This window comes from Pleurodeles waltl, chromosome 11 (genome assembly GCF_031143425.1).
Source record: "Pleurodeles waltl isolate 20211129_DDA chromosome 11, aPleWal1.hap1.20221129, whole genome shotgun sequence".
NCBI classification, from domain to species: Eukaryota; Metazoa; Chordata; class Amphibia; order Caudata; family Salamandridae; genus Pleurodeles; species Pleurodeles waltl.
The window spans coordinates 707,160,335-707,185,362 of NC_090450.1; the positions used below are offsets into that span (position 1 = coordinate 707,160,335).

The 25,028-nt window shown below is 46.6% G+C and overlaps 1 protein-coding gene across 1 annotated transcript in view; it reads left to right on the forward strand.

Annotated features, from left to right (window-relative positions):
- Positions 1 to 25,028, forward strand: part of LOC138266018 (cytosolic purine 5'-nucleotidase-like) — a 289,639-nt gene that overhangs the window by 34,342 nt on the left and 230,269 nt on the right. The window contains exon 2 of the mRNA XM_069214326.1: positions 17,425 to 17,464. Coding sequence (XP_069070427.1) covers positions 17,451 to 17,464 — 14 coding nt within the window. The 5' untranslated portion in view covers positions 17,425 to 17,450. The remainder of the gene's footprint in view (positions 1 to 17,424; positions 17,465 to 25,028) is intronic.

A 25,028-nucleotide genomic window follows, 5' to 3' on the forward strand; every position in this document is an offset into this window, starting at 1 on the left:
AGCTAAAAGCTTGTACAAAATGTTTGTTTTATATACAATCATTAGAGATTTCAGGCTGTTCAGCCTCCACATATTTTCAGCCAATGATTGAAGAGTTCAGCCGACACTTGTTTCGTCCCATTACAGGACTTCCTCAAGGCTGATTGAATATTATCATAAAGTGAAAATATTAGACAACCTGTTCCAGATATACACTTATTCACAAATTGTTATTAAAAATGTGTTTTTGTTTTTTTATAAATCTTAAAACCGCCAGTGATGAGAATTTGTTAGAAACATTCTCCAAAAGCACCATGTGCCCCATAATCACCATTTTCAAACCAAAGAATGAATATAAGTAATATTCACTCAAGAATGAAGAAATAGTCTAACACACTAGTGTCCACTTAAAACACAAATACCGGGTTAGGAAAGAGACACCCTGTGATCTCATAAAACATCTATTTACTATTTGACAAAAGTGATGAGTTAGTTTTCAGTCAGGCTGCAATATCCCATGAAAGAGAATGTTGTTCTCTCTAATTGTACCTTATTCTTCATATTAAGTACATCTTAGCCAAAAAGCCACCACCAAGGGGAAAACCAATAAAGAAAAGAGGACAACACATCAAAAAAACACATTTTGGACTGCATAAACCACTGAAAGATGCCTACAATGTTACGAATGGACCAACCTCGTACTTTAATTCAAATGATTCTGTGCAATTCCAATTATGCGGGATGAATAGTTCCATATTTCCACAAAGAATTCACTCTGTTTCAATAACAGTCTATACTTTAGACGCTCATATGTATGTATCTAGAGAGAGCAAACAAAGATAAGTATAAGATTCCAGAGCAACATATATAATAAGTACTAAAAACCTGAACTATGACCTGGATGTGAACACATTCTACCTCGCCGCCTGCAGATGCCTCACTCATTTATACTTGGTGCGGTGCACATGGCGAAATGTTTAGTGGGGGCAAGGACTGACAACAAAAGAAGCTTACTGGCAAGATTATTTTGAGTCTGATGAGAATTTGTCTCGTTTTTGGAAAGCATTGGAAGGGGCCTGTTTGTATGACGGTGCTGATGATGTTTAGGAAGTTGACCAGAACTGCAGATGGAGGCCCAGAAACTAACATTATTATAAGATGCTACTGGATGGGATTTAAAAATAGAGGTCTGGTCAGTTTCATTAAATGGTTAGAAGGAGAGTCATCAGGAGGTATCTCATGGAGTAGTCAGAGACATAGGTCCTGTATCTATGCAATACACATAACTTTCTACATGTCTGGATACTTCATAACCCAATGAGCAATGATTACACTTTCTTTTCTCCACCCCACCTCAGCTTCTTCCATATTGAATACTTTTTGGTGAATGCTTCTCTCCTTCTGTCTACCTCCCTGGCCAAAATTCACCCCATTCTAGTCTCAGCTCACGTCGCAATCTCCATGACTATTTTGAACAACCCTAGCAAAGGAAACAAGCATTTACAATGCAACGGGTCTCGCGTTTGCTCATGTTAGAGTTGATAGTGTTGTAAACTCCTAACCCGACTTTTCACCTATCGGCAAAAGTGCATTTATGTACGTAACCCGAAAAAGTGTAATTAACTATGTAAAGCGCTTGACTTCTGCCGAGCGAAATCACGCTAGTAAATTAGAGAAAAAGTAGTCCACGAGCCAGACAGAAAACAGCGAGCCTCGCATGTTTTCTGTACTTGGTCGATGCGCTCGAGGAGGGCTAGCCACCGGAAAAGGCATGACGTATGCATGCCTTCGACTAATGAAAGCAAGCAGATTTTATTAGGCAAGCCCACGAACCAATGAAAAACACTGAAGTGACATCGACAGAGCTCCGAGCCCTTTTCTAAACCGTAAAGCGTCTCGCTGCGATACGCATGCGCGAGCACATGCAACGCAGGCTCGACCCTCAAATTTGGCATCGAAACACTGATTTCAGTGTCTATCTTTTCTAGACACCTAGACTAGGTAGAGGACATCAAAGACCTAAAGAAGGAGATTAAACTCTTCTTTATAGAAAATGCACATTCGGTTTCTTCACCCGTGGTGCTTTGGAACGCATTTAAGTGCATCATGAGAGGCCAGACCATTAAGCGCATGTCCGATAGGAACTGTGAAGTGGAAGATACCTTACATAAATTAGGCTTGCAAATTAAAGAAAAAGAGCCAGCATTCAGACATTTCAAAAATAAAAGCCTTCTAAAAGAAACAACTAAGATACAAGTACAACTCTATTGTTAGTAAAGGGGCATATCTGTGGGTACATGGTCAAAAATCCAAATGTCTCCTATTTCTTAATAGAGCCAGTAAGGCCTTAGAGGCTACAGTCAAACTCAGAAGCAGCTCTAATAATATTACACATATTAAAGTTTCGGATGGCTCTTAGAAATGTAAGAAGCACAAAATCCTCTAAGTCTTTAAATAATTCTATGCTAGCCTCTATAATCCTCAAACATCATATGAAAAATCAGATTGCAAAGCGTTCTTCCGCTCATTACATATCCCAAGACTGTCAGACACTGACAAGGCCCATCTAAATAAACGGTTAGATGCTACTGAAATTATGAAAGCTATCAACTCCATCCGCTCCGGGAAGGCACTATGCCCTTATGGCTTTTCTCTCATCTTCTAGAATACATTCCAACTTTCCCTCATTGAACACCTCAAGAATCTCTGGAACGACTTTGCTCCATAGGGAAAAGTATGTGCCACAGCCTTGGAAGCCACAATTGTAGTGATCCCCAAAGAAATTAAGAACTTCTCAGACCCAGCAAATTTTTGCTCCATTTCACTGCTAAACATGGAAGACAAATTATTTGCAAACATGTTAGTTAAAAGAATTGAATCATTCATTCCGAGACTTAACCACAACTCCCAAACAGGCTTTGTTAAAAGGAGATTCACAAGAGACAACATGCACACCTTTTGTCACATAATAGAAAAGGCACAACCGTTCACCTTAATGGCTGTGGCTATTGCACTTGATGCAGAAAGGCCTTCAATAAGGTATCCTGGCCCTTTCTCCATGCAGTTCTTGAAGCCCATATTCTTGGCGATTCATTTATCAACTTGACCATGACTGTTTACTCCAACCCTAAAGCGAATATTAGGATAAATGGACAACTGTCCACTTCATTTGATATATTCCAAGGCACTAGGCAGGAATGTCCCCTCTCTCCCCTCCTCCTTCTACTTGTCATTAGCCTACTGCTTATACCAATAAACTCTTCTCCCGTTATTAAAGGCTTTCAATTCAGAACCAAAACTTATAAATCCACAGCTTATGCTGACAATATTCTCATTTTCTCTGAGGATATTGAAAATGCGATTTCATCGATCACCAGCATCATATCGGACTTCTCCCGGGTCTCCGGCTACACCCTAAATAAAGACAAAGTGGACGTTCCTCCTCTTAATTCACTACGCTTCCCTGCACATCTTGAGGAATCTGGGCTTAAATGGCAAGCAAAACACTATAAATACCTGGGGATTTGGTTCACCAATGACCTAACTGAAACAATACAGCTCAACAAAACCAAAACCATTAGTAAAGTCAAAAGCCTGCTCACCCAAACATATTTCATGGTGGGGCAGACTCCAAACATTAAAAATGATGACTACCCCCATTGTAAACTTTGCTTCCTCCATGCTACCTATGAGATTCTTCCCTTCATTTTTCCATACAATTGACAAAATGACATCAAACTTCTTGTGGAATTGCAAGAGGGCTAGGATCTCATACAGGGCTATTAGACAAAACTACACTGAGGGAGGTTACAACCTTCCGAATTGGAACGTATATCAATCAGCTTTTTAGCGGCACAGGGTGCCTTTTGGCTTCTATCAGACCCCGCCAGACCCACCGATGGTTAGTCATTGAACGTATGCTCTGCTCCCCCTTCACTATCACTTCCTTTATCACTATGTCATAATTTATCCAAAGCATTCCCAGCAAATCCTTTCTAACACCATGAGTGCACTAAAGCTCCTCGATATGCCAAACCCTATTCACAAGTCCATATTGGCATCGCTCTGGCACAATCCCAAAATAAAATCATATGTCAATTAGACATTGGCCCAATCATGGGCCTCTAAAGGCACCAATTTAATTTGCGATCTGTAGGACAGCAATAAGGAACCACCCATATTTAAGAAAAAGTGGTGCATCCGAGCTGATGCACCACTTTTTCTGAGCCTCCCTACCGGCACCTAACGACACCATGGTTGCACCATATTTAGAATGCGGCGCACCATGGCGGTCGTTAGCACAATAGTGTCAACATTGAGGACGCTATTGTGGCGCTTTGATACACTAGCATCAAAAATGTTGATGCTAGTGTAGCAAAGTGCAAGGAGGCCCATAGGTTTCTATGGGAGCTTCATTTTAACGCCTGCTCTGAGCAGGCTTTAAAAATGATGCCAAAAATGGCGCAATGAAATCTGTAAATTTCACTGTGCAATTTTTGCAGGCCTCCTAGCACCGGAAAGCCCCCCCTTGCATACATAATGCCAGGCACAGGCATAAAATGGCGCAATACATGCATTGCTCAACTTTTTAAATATGGCTAGTGGAAAACACCACTTTAGTGCTACCTTAACGTCAAAAGAATGACACTATGGCAGTGCTAAGGTGGCGCTAGGGACTACTAAATATTCCTTTTCTGACCTTGTGCATAATCATAATCTCCCCAACTTGCACTTCTACAGTTTACTGAAACTAAAAGTAAAATTATCTAAACTCCTCTATGACAAATAAGTATCTATCCTCCAGCATTTTAATACAAGGCACTTCTACATCCAGATTGTCTCAAAAATTTACAAAACCATAGCATTTCCTCAGATATCGTTGAAATCGATTTTACTTGCAAAATGGTCCAAACACTTCAACCTTGTCTCCACTGCCCACATCTCAGAAGATGACTGGCTAGGGATTGGTAAAGTCGCATTTCAGAACAAAATCACTCCTTCTTTAATCCAATCCAAATTTTTCACAATGAACCTTCTACACTGGTCTACCTCCAGAATACACAAATTAAGCCTGGGGGATACAGACACCTGCTGGAATGGCGACTTGAATGTCACCTTCTGAACTCTTACTGGTACCCAGTCCAGAAACAACTGGCTTCTATTTTGGGTCTCTTCATCCCCTTAAACTTCCCATTGATAGCGCTAGGCCTGTGGGCCTCAACAAACACACTAAACCTTACATACAGTGATAGAACGCTGCTGGATCTTCTAACTATTGCTGTTAAAGTTATTCTTTCCCAATGAAAGTTTTTCAAACATATCTCATGTCGCACCTGGTGGACATGGGTCTCCTACCTCAGAGGGTCACACAACTTCAGTGATTCGAACCCACTTACCCGCAAGATTTCCAATGAGGTGTGCTTAACGCTAGACGCATTCATAGAACAAAATGGGGTAATCTCAGCTCCTGAAGACACCTGAGAAACACCTTTCAGGGGCTTTTTAGCCACTCTTTCTGTCGGTCCACACCACTCCCGCTGTCTCTCCCCACCATTTATACCCTACCCCTCATCCGGTTGACATTAGTTTGCGATACATCCTTATTCCACTCACGCCATAGTCTAGATACACTGTTAACTCTTTAGAGATGTACTCCCTGTTGAATTATGCGAATACCAACTTATTGTCTAGCACTACAACTGTGCAGACCCATCATCGACTATACGTCAGTGTGAGTTGTTGTTTATGCTGAACAACAACCCCTTGATGTATCACATTGTACTTCAGACCTTTTTTGTATGTTTGTATATTACATTATAAACCAATAAAATATTTTGAACACAAAAAAAGAAAAGACTCCAATCCTCTAAATTATGTTTCTCATGTTTTTTTAATCCAATCCCCAAGAGAGACAATTCTCTCTCTGAGTGCGCGCATGAATCTTAAAAGATTAGGCTTCATTAGGAGTCCTCTTTAACCAGTCTCCCTGTAAACCCTGGGCCTGCCTGTGACTGCTCGGGCTGCGCACTCCACTGTATCGCTCGGGACACACATACAGTGACACCCATCATTGGTGTAAAAGGTCATTTATTTAGGACAGGATTTAAACATGAACATCAATAAACTTCAAACTGTATCCCTCCATTTTAACAAACCCTAACTTTGAAAGATTCCCTTGCTCCTCATTCTCTCTTCCAAAACCTCCCTTCAATTCTCCTGCCCTAGACACTCCCCTATTCCTCTCATGCCCTCCTTGCTTGTAACATTCCCCCCCACTCTGATCCTTCCTTGTTTTTCCCCTTGGAAGAGTGGACAAGCCCGCATCTGGCTCTCCACCCTCCCCCATCTCCTGCTAAAACCCTATAAAATCACCTGCCCTAACTGACTTCAAACCCACTCTTTCCAACCCCCGTTACTAACGCCCCCTAATGTCACATTTTCTTCCTCCCTTCTTTAAAATGCTGGGTGGGTGGGTGGTCAAAAATTCCGCCTCTCCTAATACAGGTCGGTGCGGAAGAAGAGGCCGACCCATCCTCCCACTCCCCTTATAAACCCTCATTAAAACCCCACCCCCACTTACTTTCAACCAATCCGGTGCCCCTGCGCCACTTCCTGTCCTCCCGAACGTGCCCGCGGAGAGACTAGAACGAGTCTTTCTCTCCGCGGGCCCCTCCATCAGGATACACATACAGTGACACCCATCATTGGTGTAAAAGGTCATTTATTTAGGACAGGATTTAAACATGAACATCAATAAACTTCAAACTGTATCCCTCCATTTTAACAAACCCAAACTTTTAAAGATTCCCTTGCTTCTCATTCTCTCTTCCAAAACCTCCCTTCAATTCTCCTCCCCTAGACACTCCCCTATTCCTCTCATGCCCTCCTTGCTTGTAACATACCCCCCCACTCTGATCCTTCACCTCCTTGTTTTTCCCCTTGGAAGAGTGGACAAGCCCACATCTAGCTCTCCACCCTCCCCCATCTCCTGCCATCCAGCAAAACCCACTTGGCGTTTTGCTGCCCCACCCCGGGAAAAACAACCTACTTCAGGTGTTGTTGTTTTTTTTTTTTTCGATTTGCTCCCTGAACCACAGCTCCTCCCCCCATAAATACCCTAACATCAACCTTAACTCTGTCAAATAATATGCATTTCCCAATTGTGACAAATGCACCCCATCCGCTCTGAACAATGTCTCATCTTGTTCTTTAATGTCCTCATGCCTCAGGACCTTGATCCCCTGAGCCCAGTAGAATACCCTCATCGCTCTGTTCAGCTTTTTGTGAGCCCACTCAATGGCTCCATGATTAACTGCCCCTCTCCACACTCGTCTGGGTACAAAGTCTGTCCACACTAAACATGTCCCGCATAGTTTCTGCTTCAAAAGTTCCAAGTCTCTCTGCATAAGTTGTATCAATGTGAGCCCCGGTAGCTTCACCAAATCATTTTCCCCCAGATGAATCAGTAATAGATCAGGACATCCCCACTGCGGCATGTTACCAGTGATAAATGGAAGTAAACTCCCCCACCTCATGCCACTCTTCCCCCACCAACAAACTTCGCGGTGTCTGCTAGGCAGTCCCATCGACCTGCAGTAAATTTGTTTCTTTGCAAATTTCACCCCCTAGTGAACGAAGGAATGGCCGAGCAGCCATGTCACCATCTTGTTTTTCTGTGGCCCGGCCACACATCCTGCACAGAAAAAACACTGTAAAGGCTGTCATGAAAACCTAACCCCCCCCCAATACTTCTTCATTCCTTGAAACACCCTTCTGCGCCTTAAGCTCCTCACGGCCAGACATAACGCTCGCAGCATCTAGATTTCCATCTGCCTATGGCCTTAATCTTAGCCCAGTCCCAACCTAAATGAGCTGCCACTGTAGCTGTGACAATCCTGAACGAATGTGTGCCAAAATCCACTGAACGCCGCCCCGTCCGTCCAAGCGCCATCCTCAAAACCTGTAACAACTGATAGCTAGTAAGCTTCTTCCCTGACACATGTACAAACACCCTACTTTCTCCCGACCTACTCAGCTTTTGCTTAAAAGACATCCATTCTTTTACTGGGCACGCCAACTCGTCCCCCCCTTATCCAGCCATACCCATTTACCTCTCCCCAACTGATCCGTCTTTGAACGCCTGAGCCAGACCCAACCTTTCCCTGTGCATGCAAACTTCCTTAACTTTTACCCCAATCTCCTTCCCTACACCCAACAGTTCAGATACTCTAAACGCGCCAAAAAACATCCAAACCATACAGAGGCGAAATAAACCCACTTCGTACTCATCCGCACAACATACTGGCAACACATGCAATAGCTCCAGCAGTATTTCAAAAGTAATGGGTTCTCTTGCTGGTTTAACCACACTAGCCCTGACCCTACCCCAACCTTTCAGCATCCTTCCTAACAAGTCATTACGTGCTGGATCAGAACCAAAGAAAAGTGTCCCATAAAATGAAACCCCTGCCAGCTTCCCACCTATTGTGGCTGGGGATAAACCCTCCTCAATCAGAAAAAGCACAAAGCGTAAAGCCTGTGCCTCGAGGTTCTGTGGACCTTGAGCCCAGAAATTGCCCACAAACAACTCAAAAGATTGAAACTCCAACCATGCAAGCCTGTAACTCTGCTGCGTGGATACCGCTAAAGACATCTCCACAAGCCCCGTGATCATCATGCTCCCCAGTCCCAAATGTCTGCCGGGACCGCAGTCTTGTTCAGTTCCGCTCCTGGCGCCAACTCGCGAAAACACCACCACTGTGAACGAGATAGGGAATCTGCAATCTCGTTGTTAACCCCGGGTATGTGTGTAGCTTTAAAGATAACATTTAGAGATAAACATCGAAGCATAAACTGGTGCAATAAGCGCAAAACTCTGAGGTCCCTAGCACTCTGTCTGTTGACTAACTCCACTACTGTCATGTTGTCCACCTGAAAAACCACAGTTCTGTTGGCCAACTCTTGGCCCCAAACTGCCAGTGCCACTAATGGTGGAAAAAACTAAAGGAAAGCAATGCTCCTCCCTTGCTGCAGCCATTGTGGTGCCATGTTTCGGTGCACCACCTGCCGTCCCAGTAAATGCCGAAACCCGAAGCTCCCACTGCATTCGAAAACATTTGGACATGCCACACCGTGTCAATGTCACCGAAAGACATGGGTACCCCATTGAATTTTCTCAGAAAGGTTTCCCATACTTTGATGTCCTCTCTCAATGCCAACGAAACCCTTATCCTGTGGTGTGGTAGCGCTGCTCCTGACATGGACAGCCCCAATCGCCTACAAAACGTCCGTCCTCCCCTCACTACCGTGCATGCAAAATTACGGTATCCCAACAATTTTTGAGCCGTTCATAAATCCATCTTGCGAAGAGTTCGCACTACCACCAGAAATTCAATTATTTCTGTCATTTTTTACGCTAGCAATCTGGCCACCAGTGCGTCTGATTCTAATTCAATGCCCAAAAAGGTCAAAATTGATAGCAGTCCTTCTGTCTTCTCCGGGGCCAACGGCACTCCTGTCTGCTGAGCTAATCTCTGAAAATCTGCCAAAGCCCGTCCACAGGCCCCGGATGTGGCTGCCCCTACAAATAAGAAATCATCCAAGTAGTGCGTCACCCTCCGGTGGCCACTTATTCTGACAAAAACACACTGCAAGAAAGTGCTGAATGTTTCAAATAGAGCGCATGATATTGCACAGCCCATGGGTAACACCTTGTCCACGTAAATGGCTCCGTCCAGCTGCATACCCAGGAGGTCAAAATCTGCTGGATGAATGGGTAACAGCCTAAAGGCAGATTGTATGTCACATTTTGCCATTTCCGCCTTTCGCCCGCACCTCAAAACTAACTTCACTGTATCATCCACCGAGGCGTAAATCACCTTGGTGTCTTCTTGCGCAATAAAATAATTGACCGACGCACCCTCAGTCCATGACAAATGGTGAATCAAGCAGAACTCGCCCAGCGCTTTTTTGGGTACCACTCCCAAAGGGGATATCATCAATTGATCGCTTGGCCAATCATAAAACGGCCCTGCTATTCTCCCCAGTGCCACCTCTTTTGCCAATTTGTCACGCACTATCTGAGGCTGCTCCTTAGCAGACCGCAAATTGTCTGCCCACCTCCTCTCTTGGGGACCTTGATAACCCACCCTGAAACCTTCTCGAAACCCCCACTCCAATTGACAAGCCTTATCCACCTCTGGATAGATGCACAACCAAGGCAACAAAATCTCCAATCTAACTGGCGTAGGACCCCTTTGGCCCAGTAGCGCCTTGTGTGCCCCTTCCTCTAGACGCCCTCCATTGCTCCGCTGGGCTTGAAAGGGAAAAACATTGAATGACTGGGTGACGGCCCCCGCACTTGGAGCAATCATGTTTAAACCTACACTGTGGTCGTGAGCAAAAATCTTTGTTGAAGTTCTAGCAAGCACCCGTGGTGGACACCGATGTTTTTGTAGCAGCGCCTGCCCCTCCCAGGGCGGGGCGTGACTGAAAAGGCTTATACACTACCTGTAGCCCGCTTGCCGTATGCGTGGACGCCAAATACTGTGCCGATGCCATCCATTGCATCCATAACTCTGGCTCGACATCCCCCCAAGGCTTCTCCGGATTTACATTCACCCGAGTCCTAAACTCTTCGTCATGACTCAGCCATGCAAAGCCCCCAAAATGCATCTGTGCCTTCCTAATAATGTCCATGTATTTGAAAAGCGCAATGGCCCTGTCCGGGTACTTTTCACAATATATACTGGTCAATATCAGAAAAGCGGACGTCCAATTGTCCATTGTAATAGGAACCCTGGGCCTGCGTGCTAGTTCCCATCCTTCCTCCTTAGATCCCTCTTTGGCCTGTATGTCCCTATGCTGAAGCTTAAAAACATCTAAATACTCGTGCTTCCATATCCTCGTCTTTGTTTTGGCAGCTACATGAGACCCCAAGGGCATGGCCAAACCCATATACGGAAGTCGCTTCCTATGACTTCCCCCATTCTTGTCCTCTGCGCCCGTGTCATCCCCTGCAGTCTGACTACCTGCTGTTGTGACTTCTGTGGAAGAGGCCTCATTGTCCTTGTTCGCGTCTCCCTTCTGTCCTGAAATCAAACCTGTTGTCTCCAACACTGACCCATCCCCCACACCAATGGATTTGTTTGTGCCTGGCACCTTTGCGATCCCACCAGTTGCCCCAGACTGACCACCATCTCCCCTTACCTCGTCAGTCTCCCACAAATTGCGCTGCGTTCTCCTCATTGCTCTACCACGCAACATTGCTTGCCGTACTCCTGCTGGCCCTTCAGCCACAATGGTGTCCTGTAAAACAAAATCAGAGGAAGAGGTTGCGCCGCACTTGCGCCCTCGCCCCACCTTCTTGACACCACTCACCTCCTCATCCCGTATCTCTCTGTCTTCCCAATCATCCCCGTCTTCCTCATAATCCAATTCCAACTCTTCACACCTGTTTTCCATATACCCCGTGACTTTGTTGGCATTGTAGCTGTTGTTTCCTGACCCACATGGTGCAAACCATCATTGTGGTACCCACACTCCAACGGTGTAGAGAAGGCCGCCGCAGACCCCTCTAGTGCTTCGGACCAATGTGTTTGGGCCGTGTTGTGCCCCGTTGGCATCGCCCTTCTCCTGCCAACCTCAGCTGCTGGCATTGATTTACTTCTTCCCACGTGGCTGTATGCGCCACTGGGGCTTCCAGCGCCGACCGGCCCCTCGGCCGCACAAGCCTCTTGTCCCCACCCCGCTTCTGTCTGTGGTACCCAGACCCAACTCCCTGCACCTGCACTAGATGGCTGTGACCCCCTGGCGTCTGGGACCTCTCTTGCCCTTTTAATTGCATCACCACGGGTACCCGATTCTTCCCTGTCCTTGCACAACTGGGCCCACCTGGCCTCAGTTTCTGCCACAACCCTGCGTTGCTCTCGAATCCTGGCTTCCAAGTCCCATGCCTCTGCATGGTCCCAGCCTCCTTGCACGGAAGGGCCCGGGCCCCAATGGCCCTGACTCCCCACCTACCTCGTGCTTTGCTGATCTGGCCTGTATCGGGGCTGCCTTGGGTCTGCCCCCACCCCCGGATTTTCCTGTGTACTTCCCTCATTTTTTGGCTGGGGCCCCTGGGCACCTCGGGCTGTTGGCCCCCCCCTTGGGCAGGACAGGTCTAAAGGGGCCCACCTGCCACTAGGCCCAGGCAAAGACTTCTCACTCTCCTCCGCCTGTAAGACAGGGACCTCCCCTCTCGCAATGTCCCCCTCTGCCCCTGTGGGCCCATCCAATACTGTGCTTGAGCTGCCCTCTCCTGCGGCCCCTGGACCTGGCACCTGTGTGCCCTGCGTCTCCCCACTGAAAATTATAGGGCTGGGCGCGTTAAGCATCCCCACTCCAGCATCTGATTCCTGCTCTTGGGCCCCCCCACCTCTTTGTCTCCATCCAAGTCCTGGGACTTGCATGCGGCAATTGCAGCCGCTACCCGGCTCGACGCAGCCCGCGTCGGCTGTGTCATCCCGACCCAGGCCTGGTCCAAGACCCCAAGCCTGAGTAGATCAGAACGGCCGGCTTCGCCCAAGATGTGAAGCGCGGCCCTGACCACCTCAGCGTCATGGCTGGTTGCCATGGCACTGCACAGTCCAAAACAGCGAGAGCCGCGTGAATATAAGACTATTGTGGGGGCCCTCACTAACCTGTGCTCCAGCAGACACCCCTGGGGTATCTGGCGCTAAAGCACTGAGCCCGAAGAGCCCCATGCTTTAATTGTCTGAATTTATACCAAAAAGCGTGGCCCGTCTGGCCCCGTGATAAAAAATGGCCCCCTGGGGCCCTACTGCTAAAAGCGCTGAGGCCGTCTAGCCTCACACTACTGGCCTGCTTCAACCGTGAGGAAAAGATTGCGGGGCCTGCCTGACTCAGTGCGCAGCCGACACCCCTAGGGCACCTACTTCCACGCGTCAAAGGCCGCCGAGCCTCTCGCCGCGTTAATTGTTCCAATAGAAAATTCCTGCCCGGGCCCCGCCTGGCCTTCCCCGTAAATGAGCCCCTGGGCCCACTGTGCCGTAAGCGCTGAGGCCGCCGAGCCTCGCGCTTCATGAATTTTTATGTGGAAAACCGGCGCGGGACCCGTCTGGCCTCGCGCGCCAGCCGACACCCCGGGGCACATGCTGTGGGCGCACTGAGGCCGCGGAGCCTCGCGTGCCACGTTCCCCGACACAGACACACACTCGGAAGAATATTAAATACTCACGGGCCCACCCCAACTAAATGCCCTTCACACTTGCACGGACTTGCTTAAAAAATTCCGCCCCTCCTAATACAGGTCGGCGCGGAAGAAGAGGCCGACCCACCCTCCCATTCCCCTTAAAAACCCTCATTAAAACCCCACCCCCACTTACTTTCAACCAATCCGGCGCCCCTGCGCCACTTCCTGTCCTCCCGAACGTGCCCGCGGACAGACTAGAACGAGTCTCTCTCTCCGCGGGCCCCTCCATAGCTAAATACGCTTTCTCTACCAAAAGAGAAAAGCACGTGTTTCCAGAACACGTCCCTCTCTGCTGGCTCTGATCCAGGCAGTACTACAGACCTGCTCCACTTGATGCCTTATCGTCATGCCATTTTACAACCTATATCAAATACTACTCTCCCTAATTTAAAACAAACATTTGGAATGCAACAGGTCTCGCGCAGTGCTTAATTTATCAATAAAAACATGCTGGTGCACAAAGCCCTTCTCTTAAACATGCGGCTGCTGCAATTAAATGTGCTAGCATGGAATCCCGAGACAGCGTAATTCTGAAGCGATCTCGGGCCTCTTCAATCCATTTAAAGCCATTCCCTGCCCCTTTAGCTCACTCTGGCAGTTTTCTGCTTTTTACCTTTCTGACGCTTTTTCGTTTTTCTCTTCCTCCGTCTTTCCCATATGTGTCTTTTGCTCGCAGCAAATGCTTGAGTCAGAAGAATAAGCGCTGGCCCTCAAAAATAAGTGCCGGTGCTCAGCACCGGGAAAAAATAAAAACAAATTAACCATTGGTCTCGCGTTTGCTAGAGCAATTAGCATTGTAAACTCCCAACTAGACTTTTCTTGCCACATAAATTGAAAATGAAAATAAAACACTTTCACTTAACTAACTGGACTTTTCTTGCCATATAAACTGAAAAGTAAAAGTTTCACATAAGCGAGCTGACGGCCGCCATCAGTGCAAAGCAGACACACAAAGGAAATAAAAGTTCACTCGTAGTGAAACGTATCGGCAAAAGTGCAATTATCCATGTAACCGGCAAAAGTGCAATTATCTACGTAACCGGCAAGAGCGGAATTATCTCCGTAACTGGCAAAAGTGCAATTAACTATGTAACAGGGTCGATTTCATGCAAATCTCTTGACTTCTGCCCAGCGAGATCACGCTGCGCAAAAATAGAAAAAGTAGTTCAGAAACCAGATGAAAACGTGGAGCCTCGTATGTTTTCAGTACTTGGTTGCTGTGCTCGAGGAAGGCTAAACACCTGAAAAGACATGACTTATGCATGCCTTTCACTAATGAAAGCAAGCAGATTTTAAAAGGCAAGTCCACGAGCCAATGAAAGAAACTGACGTGACATGGGCATTGTTTGAAGCCCAAAGAGAGATTACAACACGGGATGGAAAACTTTGCGCTTGCCCCTAAAAAAATTAATGCGTACTTTGCCCATAACAAGAAATCTAATGCCGGCAAATTCCGCAAATCGAACATGGCATAATTCATTTATAATCAGTAAAAACAAACCTTAACCCTCATGCCTAGGTGTCCTCCAGGCACCGCAACAGGTTTGATGCCCAAACATGCACATCAACCGTGACCGAAACCCCACACAGGTCACAGGAGTTTCCTGAAAAATGATGCACCCTGGGTCCCCTGATCAACTGCAACAGGTTTTGACAAGTAAGTGAAGGCATACATGTATCCGTTGACCAGGGTGACAACTAGAGGGGGGCTAGTACTAAAAATTCTTGGTGAGGCTACCATTTCGCACACTGGGGGCCAAGACAGTTTTAGAATACACCTTTGAAAGGCAACTAGGTCCAGATTTATTGCGCTAATGCATGGAAAAGGCATATGCCATGCCTGCTCTTTCCTGCAGTTGCACATTAAAGCCAGATCTTTTGTCTTCACCGATACGTTCCCCTGAGACACTGAGCACTGTTGGAGCTCAGTGTGTCCACCAGACCTGCGAGCTTCAGATGATGGCAAGATGTTTCGTGCCAAGCCAGTCCTGTGCACGTCAGAAATAAAAGCACTGAAGGCTTACTGGAAACATTTCTTTTCTGATCATGAGTAGCATCAACTGCATAATGATAATGTGCTTCCAGGGAAGAAGAAGATGTGTGCAGGGGAATCTCCCAATGTGCCCAATAAAGTGCTCCTACAGACATTGAGAAGTAGATTTGAGGTGTGAAGAATAAACCGGGATAAAGAAAATCGTGGGACCTTCTATCTGGCTGATACAAAATGAGGTGGGCTCAAAAGGAAGGGATATCCACAGAATAATGAGCCGGATACCTGATCACAATGTGAAAGCATGACGTGTTGGTATTTCCATTGCGTAAGAGCGACAGACTGTGCCCATTATGGGACTTGACAGAAAATGATGCATGATTGTATTCATCAAGTGGTGGCTTTTATCTTTTTGTTACACTCATTGACATTAGTATCTTACACATTTAAATTTTAGGCACATTGGGCCTCATTTACGATCCCTGTGGCACAGGGCGGCGCAGCAAATACCTTGCTGCCCGCCCTGCGCCACCAGACAAGGACAAAAATGCACCGAATCTACAAGATACATCACAATTCTGTTCTCTCACCTGCGCTGGCACACAAATTGCTGCCTAGCCCCAATGCAGGCACCCTTGCACTATGGTGCAAGGATGCCTGAGTTACATGGATGATTGTTTTTGTGGAGGAAGCGACACCTTCCTGCACGAAAACAATCCAAAGAGGTGTTTTCCTCTATGTGTGCTGCAGAATGCAGCACACACAGAAAGAGGAAAAAACGGGGAGAGAAAAAGATATTTCTCCTGGTTGCGTCATTCTTATGCCACCCCTTAGGTGGCGTAGGAATCTGACACATTTCCAGACTTGTACATCTGAAATTGGGTCAGATTCCTTCAGGTTTCCTGGGTGTTGCATGGGAACAGTGCAAGTAACACCCATGAACCTCCCCTTTCACGCAGTGTTATGCGTGAAAGAGGTCCAGATTTACAAGGCCATGAAAAGCCACTCAAAGTGGCTTTGCGTGGCCTTGTAAATATGGGATGGCACACTGTGCCACCAGAGCGTCAAAAAGAATGACGCTCCGGCGGTGCAGTGTGCCACTAGGGACTCGTAAATGAGGCCCATTGTGATTAAGGGGGTGATTCTTACTATGGCGGACGGCGGAGGCCGTCCGCCATAGTACCGCCGCCAAATGACCGCACCGCGGTCAGAGGACCGCGGCGGCCATTCAGACATTTCCTCTGGGCCGGCGGGCGCTCTCCAAGAGAGCGCCCGCCGGCCCAGAGGAAATGCCCCTGCAACGAGGACGCCGGCTCAGAATTGAGCCGGCGTAGTTGCAGGGGTGCGACGGGTGCAGTTGCACCCGTCGCGTATTTCAGTGTCTGCAAGGCAGACACTGAAATACTTTTTGGGGCCCTCTTACGGGGGCCCCTGCCGTGCCCATGCCATTGGCATGGGCACGGCAGGGGCCCCCAGGGGCCCCGCGGCACCCCCTACCGCCATCCTGTTCATGGCGGCTTTCCCGCCATGAACAGGATGGCGGTAGGGGCTGTCAGAATCCTCATGGCGGCGGAGCGCGCTCCGCCGCCATGAAGGATTCCCCCGAGCAGCGGTAAGTCGGCGGGAGCCCGCCGACTTGCCGCTTCTGACCGCGGCTGAACCGCCGCGGTCAGAATGCAAGTGGGAGCACCGCCAGCCTGTTGGCGGTGCTCCCGTGGTCGGTGGCCCTGGCGGCCACCGGCCGCCAGGGTCAGAATGACCCCCTAAATGATTTCCCAGAGCTATACAATTTTCAGTCAGTGCTAGATGGATTAAAATCAAGGTCCTCAGCTTGCTAGCTCAGCCACTAGACCACATCTCCTTTCTCAGTTGATGTACTAGAACTTTCAGAAAAAACTCCAAACATTCAATTTCACCACTCCTTGTGAACACTCATGTTCTGTTGCTGTTTCAACATAGTCATTAGGCTGCATTCTTCATGCTGTCTAATTAGTGTACCAAATGCAAATTGTTTTGTTATTTATGTTTATATATGGGTCGCACCTAAATGAATTGCCTCTTGTTTAAGGTTGAGGTTTACCTATTTGCATATACAAAATGGTTTGAAGTTAAGTACATAAATAGCATGTATAAGAGGGAACTGTGTAATCTATTCCAATGTTACCATTGAGGGGTTCTGATGATATCTTTGGCCTTGCAGTTCCTAAATACCACCAGAAGTCGCAGATGGCAATAATAAGGTACCTGTTATGTATTTTTAATATTACAAGCTGTTTTATTCAAAGTGCTGATAACAATGAGCATTGTCTGGAATTAAAATGTTAAGGTTCTGCTTACCTGTCACAAATTAGTTATTGATAAATCTATAGGCAATAGTGAGATCAATGGATTTATGTGCCTCTCTCGCTGCAGAGTTCACAGATTAATTATTGATTTACTGAATTTACCACATAATTTCCAAACTATGCAGACTTCAGCAAAATTGTTGTTTCAAGCTCACACAAATAAAAATAATTCAGCCAATATCCTGCATAATTTGCATTTTTGTCGCATAATTTTGATAACCTTGGTCCTTCAAGCTACATAATTCTACTACCCTGAACAGTGCAAAACCTTTGCACAGTGGTGACAAAATATGTATTTCACAAGTAAATGTGGAATATTTTCCACATTTCACGGTTCCTTAATAATGAGTTTAATACCTCTGCTTTTGTGCAATAAAAGCACCAAAATATGTAATACAAGCATTTTTACTCCAGGATGTAATGACTTCTCAATGATCTCCATTGTAGCCATCAGTATCATTTAAATGTGGTATTTTCTGTCATCTAAGGTAGTGTTCAAACAATTGATTATTCTATTTGGAAGTAGTGTTTGCAGCCATATTAGTAAAGGAGCTGAACCCATGTCAAAATTTAATTTATTTTTGTTCTGGTGAGCGCCAACAACATAAGACACGTCTGCAGGATTCTATTGATATTCTATTGATATAGTCAAAAGGAGAGCTGTGAGTAGACCCATGCTTGTGGGAAAGTGTGTGCAGGCCCATAACCCTGCTGCATCTCTCTCAAAGTGCTCCTGTAGCTCCAGCAGTGCACAACACCTGCACCCCCAGGCAGTGCAGAGCTCATGTTCCTTCACCTGAACAGATGCCTGGTGCTCTCTCGCAGGAGGATAGAAGGTACAGCTAGCAGGTTAGTAGAGTATGAAGAGCTTTTGATCACTGAAGGCACCATGACGGGAGTCCTTCCCTTTGTTTATGGTGCCACCAAAGCCATATATTGACCCCTTCGCTGCCAGGCCTTTACCCCCTCCTGTGCCAGGCCTTTTTTTGCCTATTTGGGGCAGTTCGCGCTTAGGCCCTCATAACTTGAATCAGAAAACCCAATTTTTCAACACAATTTTGGCATTTTACTGGGACATACCCCCTTTTTTCAATTTTTTGTGCTTTCAGCCTCCTTCCAGTCAGTGACAGAAATGGGCATGAAACCAATGCCGGATCCCAGAAACCTAAACATTTCTGAAAAGTAGACAAAATTCTGAATTCAGCAAGGGGTCATTTGTGTAGATCCTACAAGGGTTTCCTACAGAAAATAACAACTGAAAAAGAAAAATATTGAAATTGAGGTGAAAAAAACATCAATTTTTCTCTACGTTTTACTCTGTAGCTTTTCCCTGCAATGTCAGATTATCGAAAGCAATATACCATTACGTCTGCTGGACTCCTCTGGTTGCGGGGATATATAGGGCTTGTAGGTTCATCAAGAACCCGAGGTACCCAGAGCCAATAAATGAGTTGCACCCTGCAGTGCGTTTTCATTCTATACCGGGTATACAGCAATTCATTTGCTGAAATATAAAGCGTAAAAAATAGCTATCAAGAAAACCTTTGTATTTCCAAAAAGTGTACAAGATAAGGTGTTGAGGAGCAGTGGTTATTTCCACATCTCTGAATTCCGGGGTGACCATACTAGCATGTGAATTACAGGGCATTTCTCAAATAGATGTCTTTTTTACACACTCTCCTATATTTGGAAGGAAAAAATGTAGAGAAAGACAAGGGGCAATAACACTTGTTTTGCTAATCTATGTTCCCCCAAATCTCCCGATAAAAATGATACCTCACTTGTGTGGGTAGGCCTATCGCCCGCGACAGGAAACGCCCCAAAACGCAACGTGGACACATCCCATTTTTTTAAAAGAAAACAGAGGTGTTTTTTGCAAAGTGCCTACCTGTAGATTTTGGCCTCTAGCTCAGCCGGCACCTAGGGAAACCTACCAAACCTGTGCATTTCTGAAAACTAGAGACCTAGGGGAATCCAAGATGGGGTGACTTGTGGGGCTCGGACCAGGTTCTGTTACCCAGAATCCTTTGCAAACCTCAAAATTTGGCTAAAAAAACACATGTTCCTCACATTTCTGTGGCAGAAAGTTCTGGAATCTGAGAGGAGCCACAAATTTCCTTCTACCCAGCTTTCCCCCAAGTCTTCCGATAGAAATGATACCTCACTTGTGTGGGTAGGCCTAGCGCCTGCGACAGGAAATGCCCCAAAGCGCAACGTGGACACATCCAATTTTTTGAAAGAAAACTGAGGTGTTTTTTGCAAAGTGCCTACCTGTAGATTTTGGCCTCTAGCTCAGCCGGCACCTAGGGAAACCTACCAAACCTGTGCATTTCTGAAAACTAGAGACCTAGGGGAATCCAAGATGGGGTGACTTGTGGGGCTCGGACCAGGTTCTGTTACCCAGAATCCTTTGCAAACCTCAAAATTTGGCTAAATAAACACATGTTCCTCACATTTCTGTGGCAGAAAGTTCTGGAATCTGAGAGGAGCCACAAATTTCCTTCCACCCAGCGTTCCCCCAAGTCTCCCGATAAAAATTATACCTCACTTGTGTGTGTAGGCCTAACGCCCGCGACAGGAAATGCCCCAAAGCGCAACGTGGACACATCCAATTTTTTTAAAGAAAACAGAGGTGTTTTTTGCAAAGTGCCTACCTGTAGATTTTGGCCTCTAGCTCAGCCGGCACCTAGGGAAACCTACCAAACCTGTGCATTTCTGAAAACTAGAGACCTAGGGGAATCCAAGATGGGGTGACTTGTGGGGCTCGGACCAGGTTCTGTTACCCAGAATCCTTTGCAAACCTCAAAATTTGGCTAAAAAAACACATGTTCCTCACATTTCTGTGGCAGAAAGTTCTGGAATCTGAGAGGAGCCACAAATTTCCTTCCACCCAGCGTTCCCCCAAGTCTCCCGATAAAAATTATACCTCACTTGTGTGTGTAGGCCTATCGCCCGCGACAGGAAACGCCCCAAAACGCAACGTGGACACATCCCGTTTTTTTTAAAGAAAACAGAGGTGTTTTTTGCAAAGTGCCTACCTGTAGATTTTGGCATCTACCTCAGCCAGCACCTAGGGAAAGCTACCAAACCTGTGCATTTTTTTAAACTAGAGACCTAGGGGAATCCAAGATGGGGTGACTTGTGGGGCTCGGACCAGGTTCTGTTACCCAGAATCCTTTGCAAACCTCAAAATTTGGCCAAAAAAACACATGTTCCTCACATTTCTGTGGCAGAAAGTTCTGGAATCTGAGAGGAGCCACAAATTTCCTTCCACCCAGCGTTCCCCCGAGTCTCCCGATAAAAATGATACCTCACTTGTGTGGGTAGGCCTAGCGCCCGCGACAGGAAATGCCCCAAAGTGCAACGTGGACACATCCAATTTTTTTAAAGAAAACAAAGGTGTTTTTTGCAAAGTGCCTACCTGTAGATTTTGGCCTCTAGCTCAGCCAGGACCTAGGGAAACCTACCAAACCTGTGCATTTCTGAAAACTAGAGACCTAGGGGAATCCAAGATGGGGTGACTTGTGGGGCTCGGACCAGGTTCTGTTACCCAGAATCCTTTGCAAACCTCAAAATTTGGCTAAAAAAACACATGTTCCTCACATTTCTGTGGCAGAAAGTTCTGGAATCTGAGAGGAGCCACAAATTTCTTTCCACCCAGCTTTCCCCCAAGTCTTCCGATAGAAATGATACCTCACTTGTGTGGGTAGGCCTAGCGCCTGCGACAGGAAATGCCCCAAAGCGCAACGTGGACACATCCAATTTTTTGAAAGAAAACAGAGGTGTTTTTTGCAAAGTGCCTACCTGTAGATTTTGGCCTCTAGCTCAGCCGGCACCTAGGGAAACCTACCAAACCTGTGCATTTCTGAAAACTAGAGACCTAGGGGAATCCAAGATGGGGTGGCTTGTGGGGCTCGGACCAGGTTCTGTTACCCAGAATCCTTTGCAAACCTCAAAATTTGGCTAAAAAAACACATGTTCCTCACATTTCTGTGGCAGAAAGTTCTGGAATCTGAGAGGAGCCACAAATTTCTTTCCACCCAGCTTTCCCCCAAGTCTTCCGATAGAAATGATACCTCACTTGTGTGGGTAGGCCTAGCGCCTGCGACAGGAAATGCCCCAAAGCGCAACGTGGACACATCCAATTTTTTGAAAGAAAACAGAGGTGTTTTTTGCAAAGTGCCTACCTGTAGATTTTGGCCTCTAGCTCAGCCGGCACCTAGGGAAACCTACCAAACCTGTGCATTTCTGAAAACTAGAGACCTAGGGGAATCCAAGATGGGGTGACTTGTGGGGCTCGGACCAGGTTCTGTTACCCAGAATCCTTTGCAAACCTCAAAATTTGGCTAAAAAAACACATGTTCCTCACATTTCTGTGGCAGAAAGTTCTGGAATCTGAGAGGAGCCACAAATTTCCTTCCACCCAGCGTTCCCCCAAGTCTCCCGATAAAAATGATACCTCACTTGTGTGTGTAGGCCTAGCGCCCGCGACAGGAAATGCCCCAAAGCGCAACGTGGACACATCCAATTTTTTTAAAGAAAACAGAGGTGTTTTTTGCAAAGTGCCTACCTGTAGATTTTGGCCTCTAGCTCAGCCGGCACCTAGGGAAACCTACCAAACCTGGGCATTTCTGAAAACTAGAGACCTAGGGGAATCCAATATGGGGTGACTTGTGGGGCTCGGACCAGGTTCTGTTACTCAGAATCCTTTGCAAACCTCAAAATTTGGCTAAAAAAACACATGTTCCTCACATTTCTGTGGCAGAAAGTTCTGGAATCTGAGAGGAGCCACAAATTTCTTTCCACCCAGCTTTCCCCCAAGTCTTCCGATAGAAATGATACCTCACTTGTGTGGGTAGGCCTAGCGCCTGCGACAGAAAATGCCCCAAAGCGCAACGTGGACACATCCAATTTTTTGAAAGAAAACAGAGGTGTTTTTTGCAAAGTGCCTACCTGTAGATTTTGGCCTCTAGCTCAGCCGGCACCTAGGGAAACCTACCAAACCTGTGCATTTCTGAAAACTAGAGACCTAGGGGAATCCAAGATGGGGTGACTTGTGGGGCTCGGACCAGGTTCTGTTACCCAGAATCCTTTGCAAACCTCAAAATTTGGCTAAAAAAACACATGTTCCTCACATTTCTGTGGCAGAAAGTTCTGGAATCTGAGAGGAGCCACAAATTTCCTTCCACCCAGCGTTCCCCCAAGTCTCCCGATAAAAATGATACCTCACTTGTGTGAGTAGGCCTAGCGCCCGCGACAGGAAATGCCCCAAAGCGCAACGTGGACACATCCAATTTTTTTAAAGAAAACAGAGGTGTTTTTTGCAAAGTGCCTACCTGTAGATTTTGGCCTCTAGCTCAGCCGGCACCTAGGGAAACCTACCAAACCTGGGCATTTCTGAAAACTAGAGACCTAGGGGAATCCAATATGGGGTGACTTGTGGGGCTCGGACCAGGTTCTGTTACCCAGAATCCTTTGCAAACCTCAAAATTTGGCTAAAAAAACACATGTTCCTCACATTTCTGTGGCAGAAAGTTCTGGAATCTGAGAGGAGCCACAAATTTCCTTCCACCCAGCGTTCCCCCAAGTCTCCCGATAAAAATTATACCTCACTTGTGTGTGTAGGCCTAGCGCCCGCGACAGGAAATGCCCCAAAGCGCAACGTGGACACATCCAATTTTTTTAAAGAAAACAAAGGTGTTTTTTGCAAAGTGCCTACCTGTAGATTTTGGCCTCTAGCTCAGCCGGCACCTAGGGAAACCTACCAAACCTGTGCATTTCTGAAAACTAGAGACCTAGGGGAATCCAAGATGGGGTGACTTGTGGGGCTCGGACCAGGTTCTGTTACCCAGAATCCTTTGCAAACCTCAAAATTTGGCTAAAAAAACACATGTTCCTCACATTTCTGTGGCAGAAAGTTCTGGAATCTGAGAGGAGCCACAAATTTCCTTCCACCCAGCTTTCCCCCAAGTCTTCCGATAGAAATGATACCTCACTTGTGTGGGTAGGCCTAGCGCCTGCGACAGGAAATGCCCCAAAGCGCAACGTGGACACATCCAATTTTTTGAAAGAAAACAGAGGTGTTTTTTGCAAAGTGCCTACCTGTAGATTTTGGCCTCTAGCTCAGCCGGCACCTAGGGAAACCTACCAAACCTGTGCATTTCTGAAAACTAGAGACCTAGGGGAATCCAAGATGGGGTGACTTGTGGGGCTCGGACCAGGTTCTGTTACCCAGAATCCTTTGCAAACTTCAAAATTTGGCTAAAAAAACACATGTTCCTCACATTTCTGTGGCAGAGAGTTCTGGAATCGGAGAGGAGCCACAAATTTCCTTCCACCCAGCGTTCCCCCAAGTCTCCTGATAAAAATTATACCTCACTTGTGTGTGTAGGCCTAGCGCCCGCAACAGGAAATGCCCCAAAGCGCAACGTGGACACATCCAATTCTTTGAAAGAAAACAGAGGTGTTTTTTGCAAAGTGCCTACCTGTAGATTTTGGCCTCTAGCTCAGCCGGCACCTAGGGAAACCTACCAAACCTGTGCATTTCTGAAAACTAGAGACCTAGGGGAATCCAAGATTGGGTGACTTGTGGGGCTCAGACCAGGTTCTGTTACCCAGAATCCTTTGCAAACTTCAAAATTTGGCTAAAAAACACATGTTCCTCACATTTCTGTGGCAGAAAGTTCTGGAATCTGAGAGGAGCCACAAATTTCCTTCCACCCAGCGTTCCCCCAAGTCTCCCGATAAAAATGATACCTCACTTGTGTGGGTAGGCCTAGCGCCCGCGACAGGAAATGCCCCAAAGCGCAACGTGGACACATCCAATTTCTTTAAGGAAAACAGAGGTGTTTTTTGCAAAGTGCCTACCTGTAGGTTTTGGCCTCTAGCTCAGCCGGCACCTAGGGAAACCTACCAAACCTGTGCATTTCTGAAAACTAGAGACCTAGGGGAATCCAAGATGGGGTGACTTGTGGGGCTCGGACCAGGTTCTGTTACCCAGAATCCTTTGCAAACCTCAAAATTTGGATAAAAAAACATATGTTCCTCACATTTCTGTGGCAGAAAGTTCTGGAATCTGAGAGGAGCCACAAATTTCCTTCCACCCAGCGTTCCCCCAAGTCTCCCGATAAAAATGATACCTCACTTGTGTGGGTAGGCCTAGCGCACGCGACAGGAAATGCCCCAAAGCGCAACGTGGACACATCACATTTTTTCATAGAAAACAGTTCCTACCTGTGGATTTTGGCCTGTAGCTCAGCCGGCACCTGGGGAAACCTAGCAAACCAGTGCATTTTTGAAAACTAGAAACCCAGGGGAATCCAAGATGGGGTGACTTGCGGGGCTCTGACCAGGTTATGTTACCCAGAATCCTTTGCAAACATCAAAATTTGGCCAAAAAAACACTTTTTCCTCTCATTTCGGTGACAGAAAGTTCTGGAATCTGAGAGGAGCCACAAAT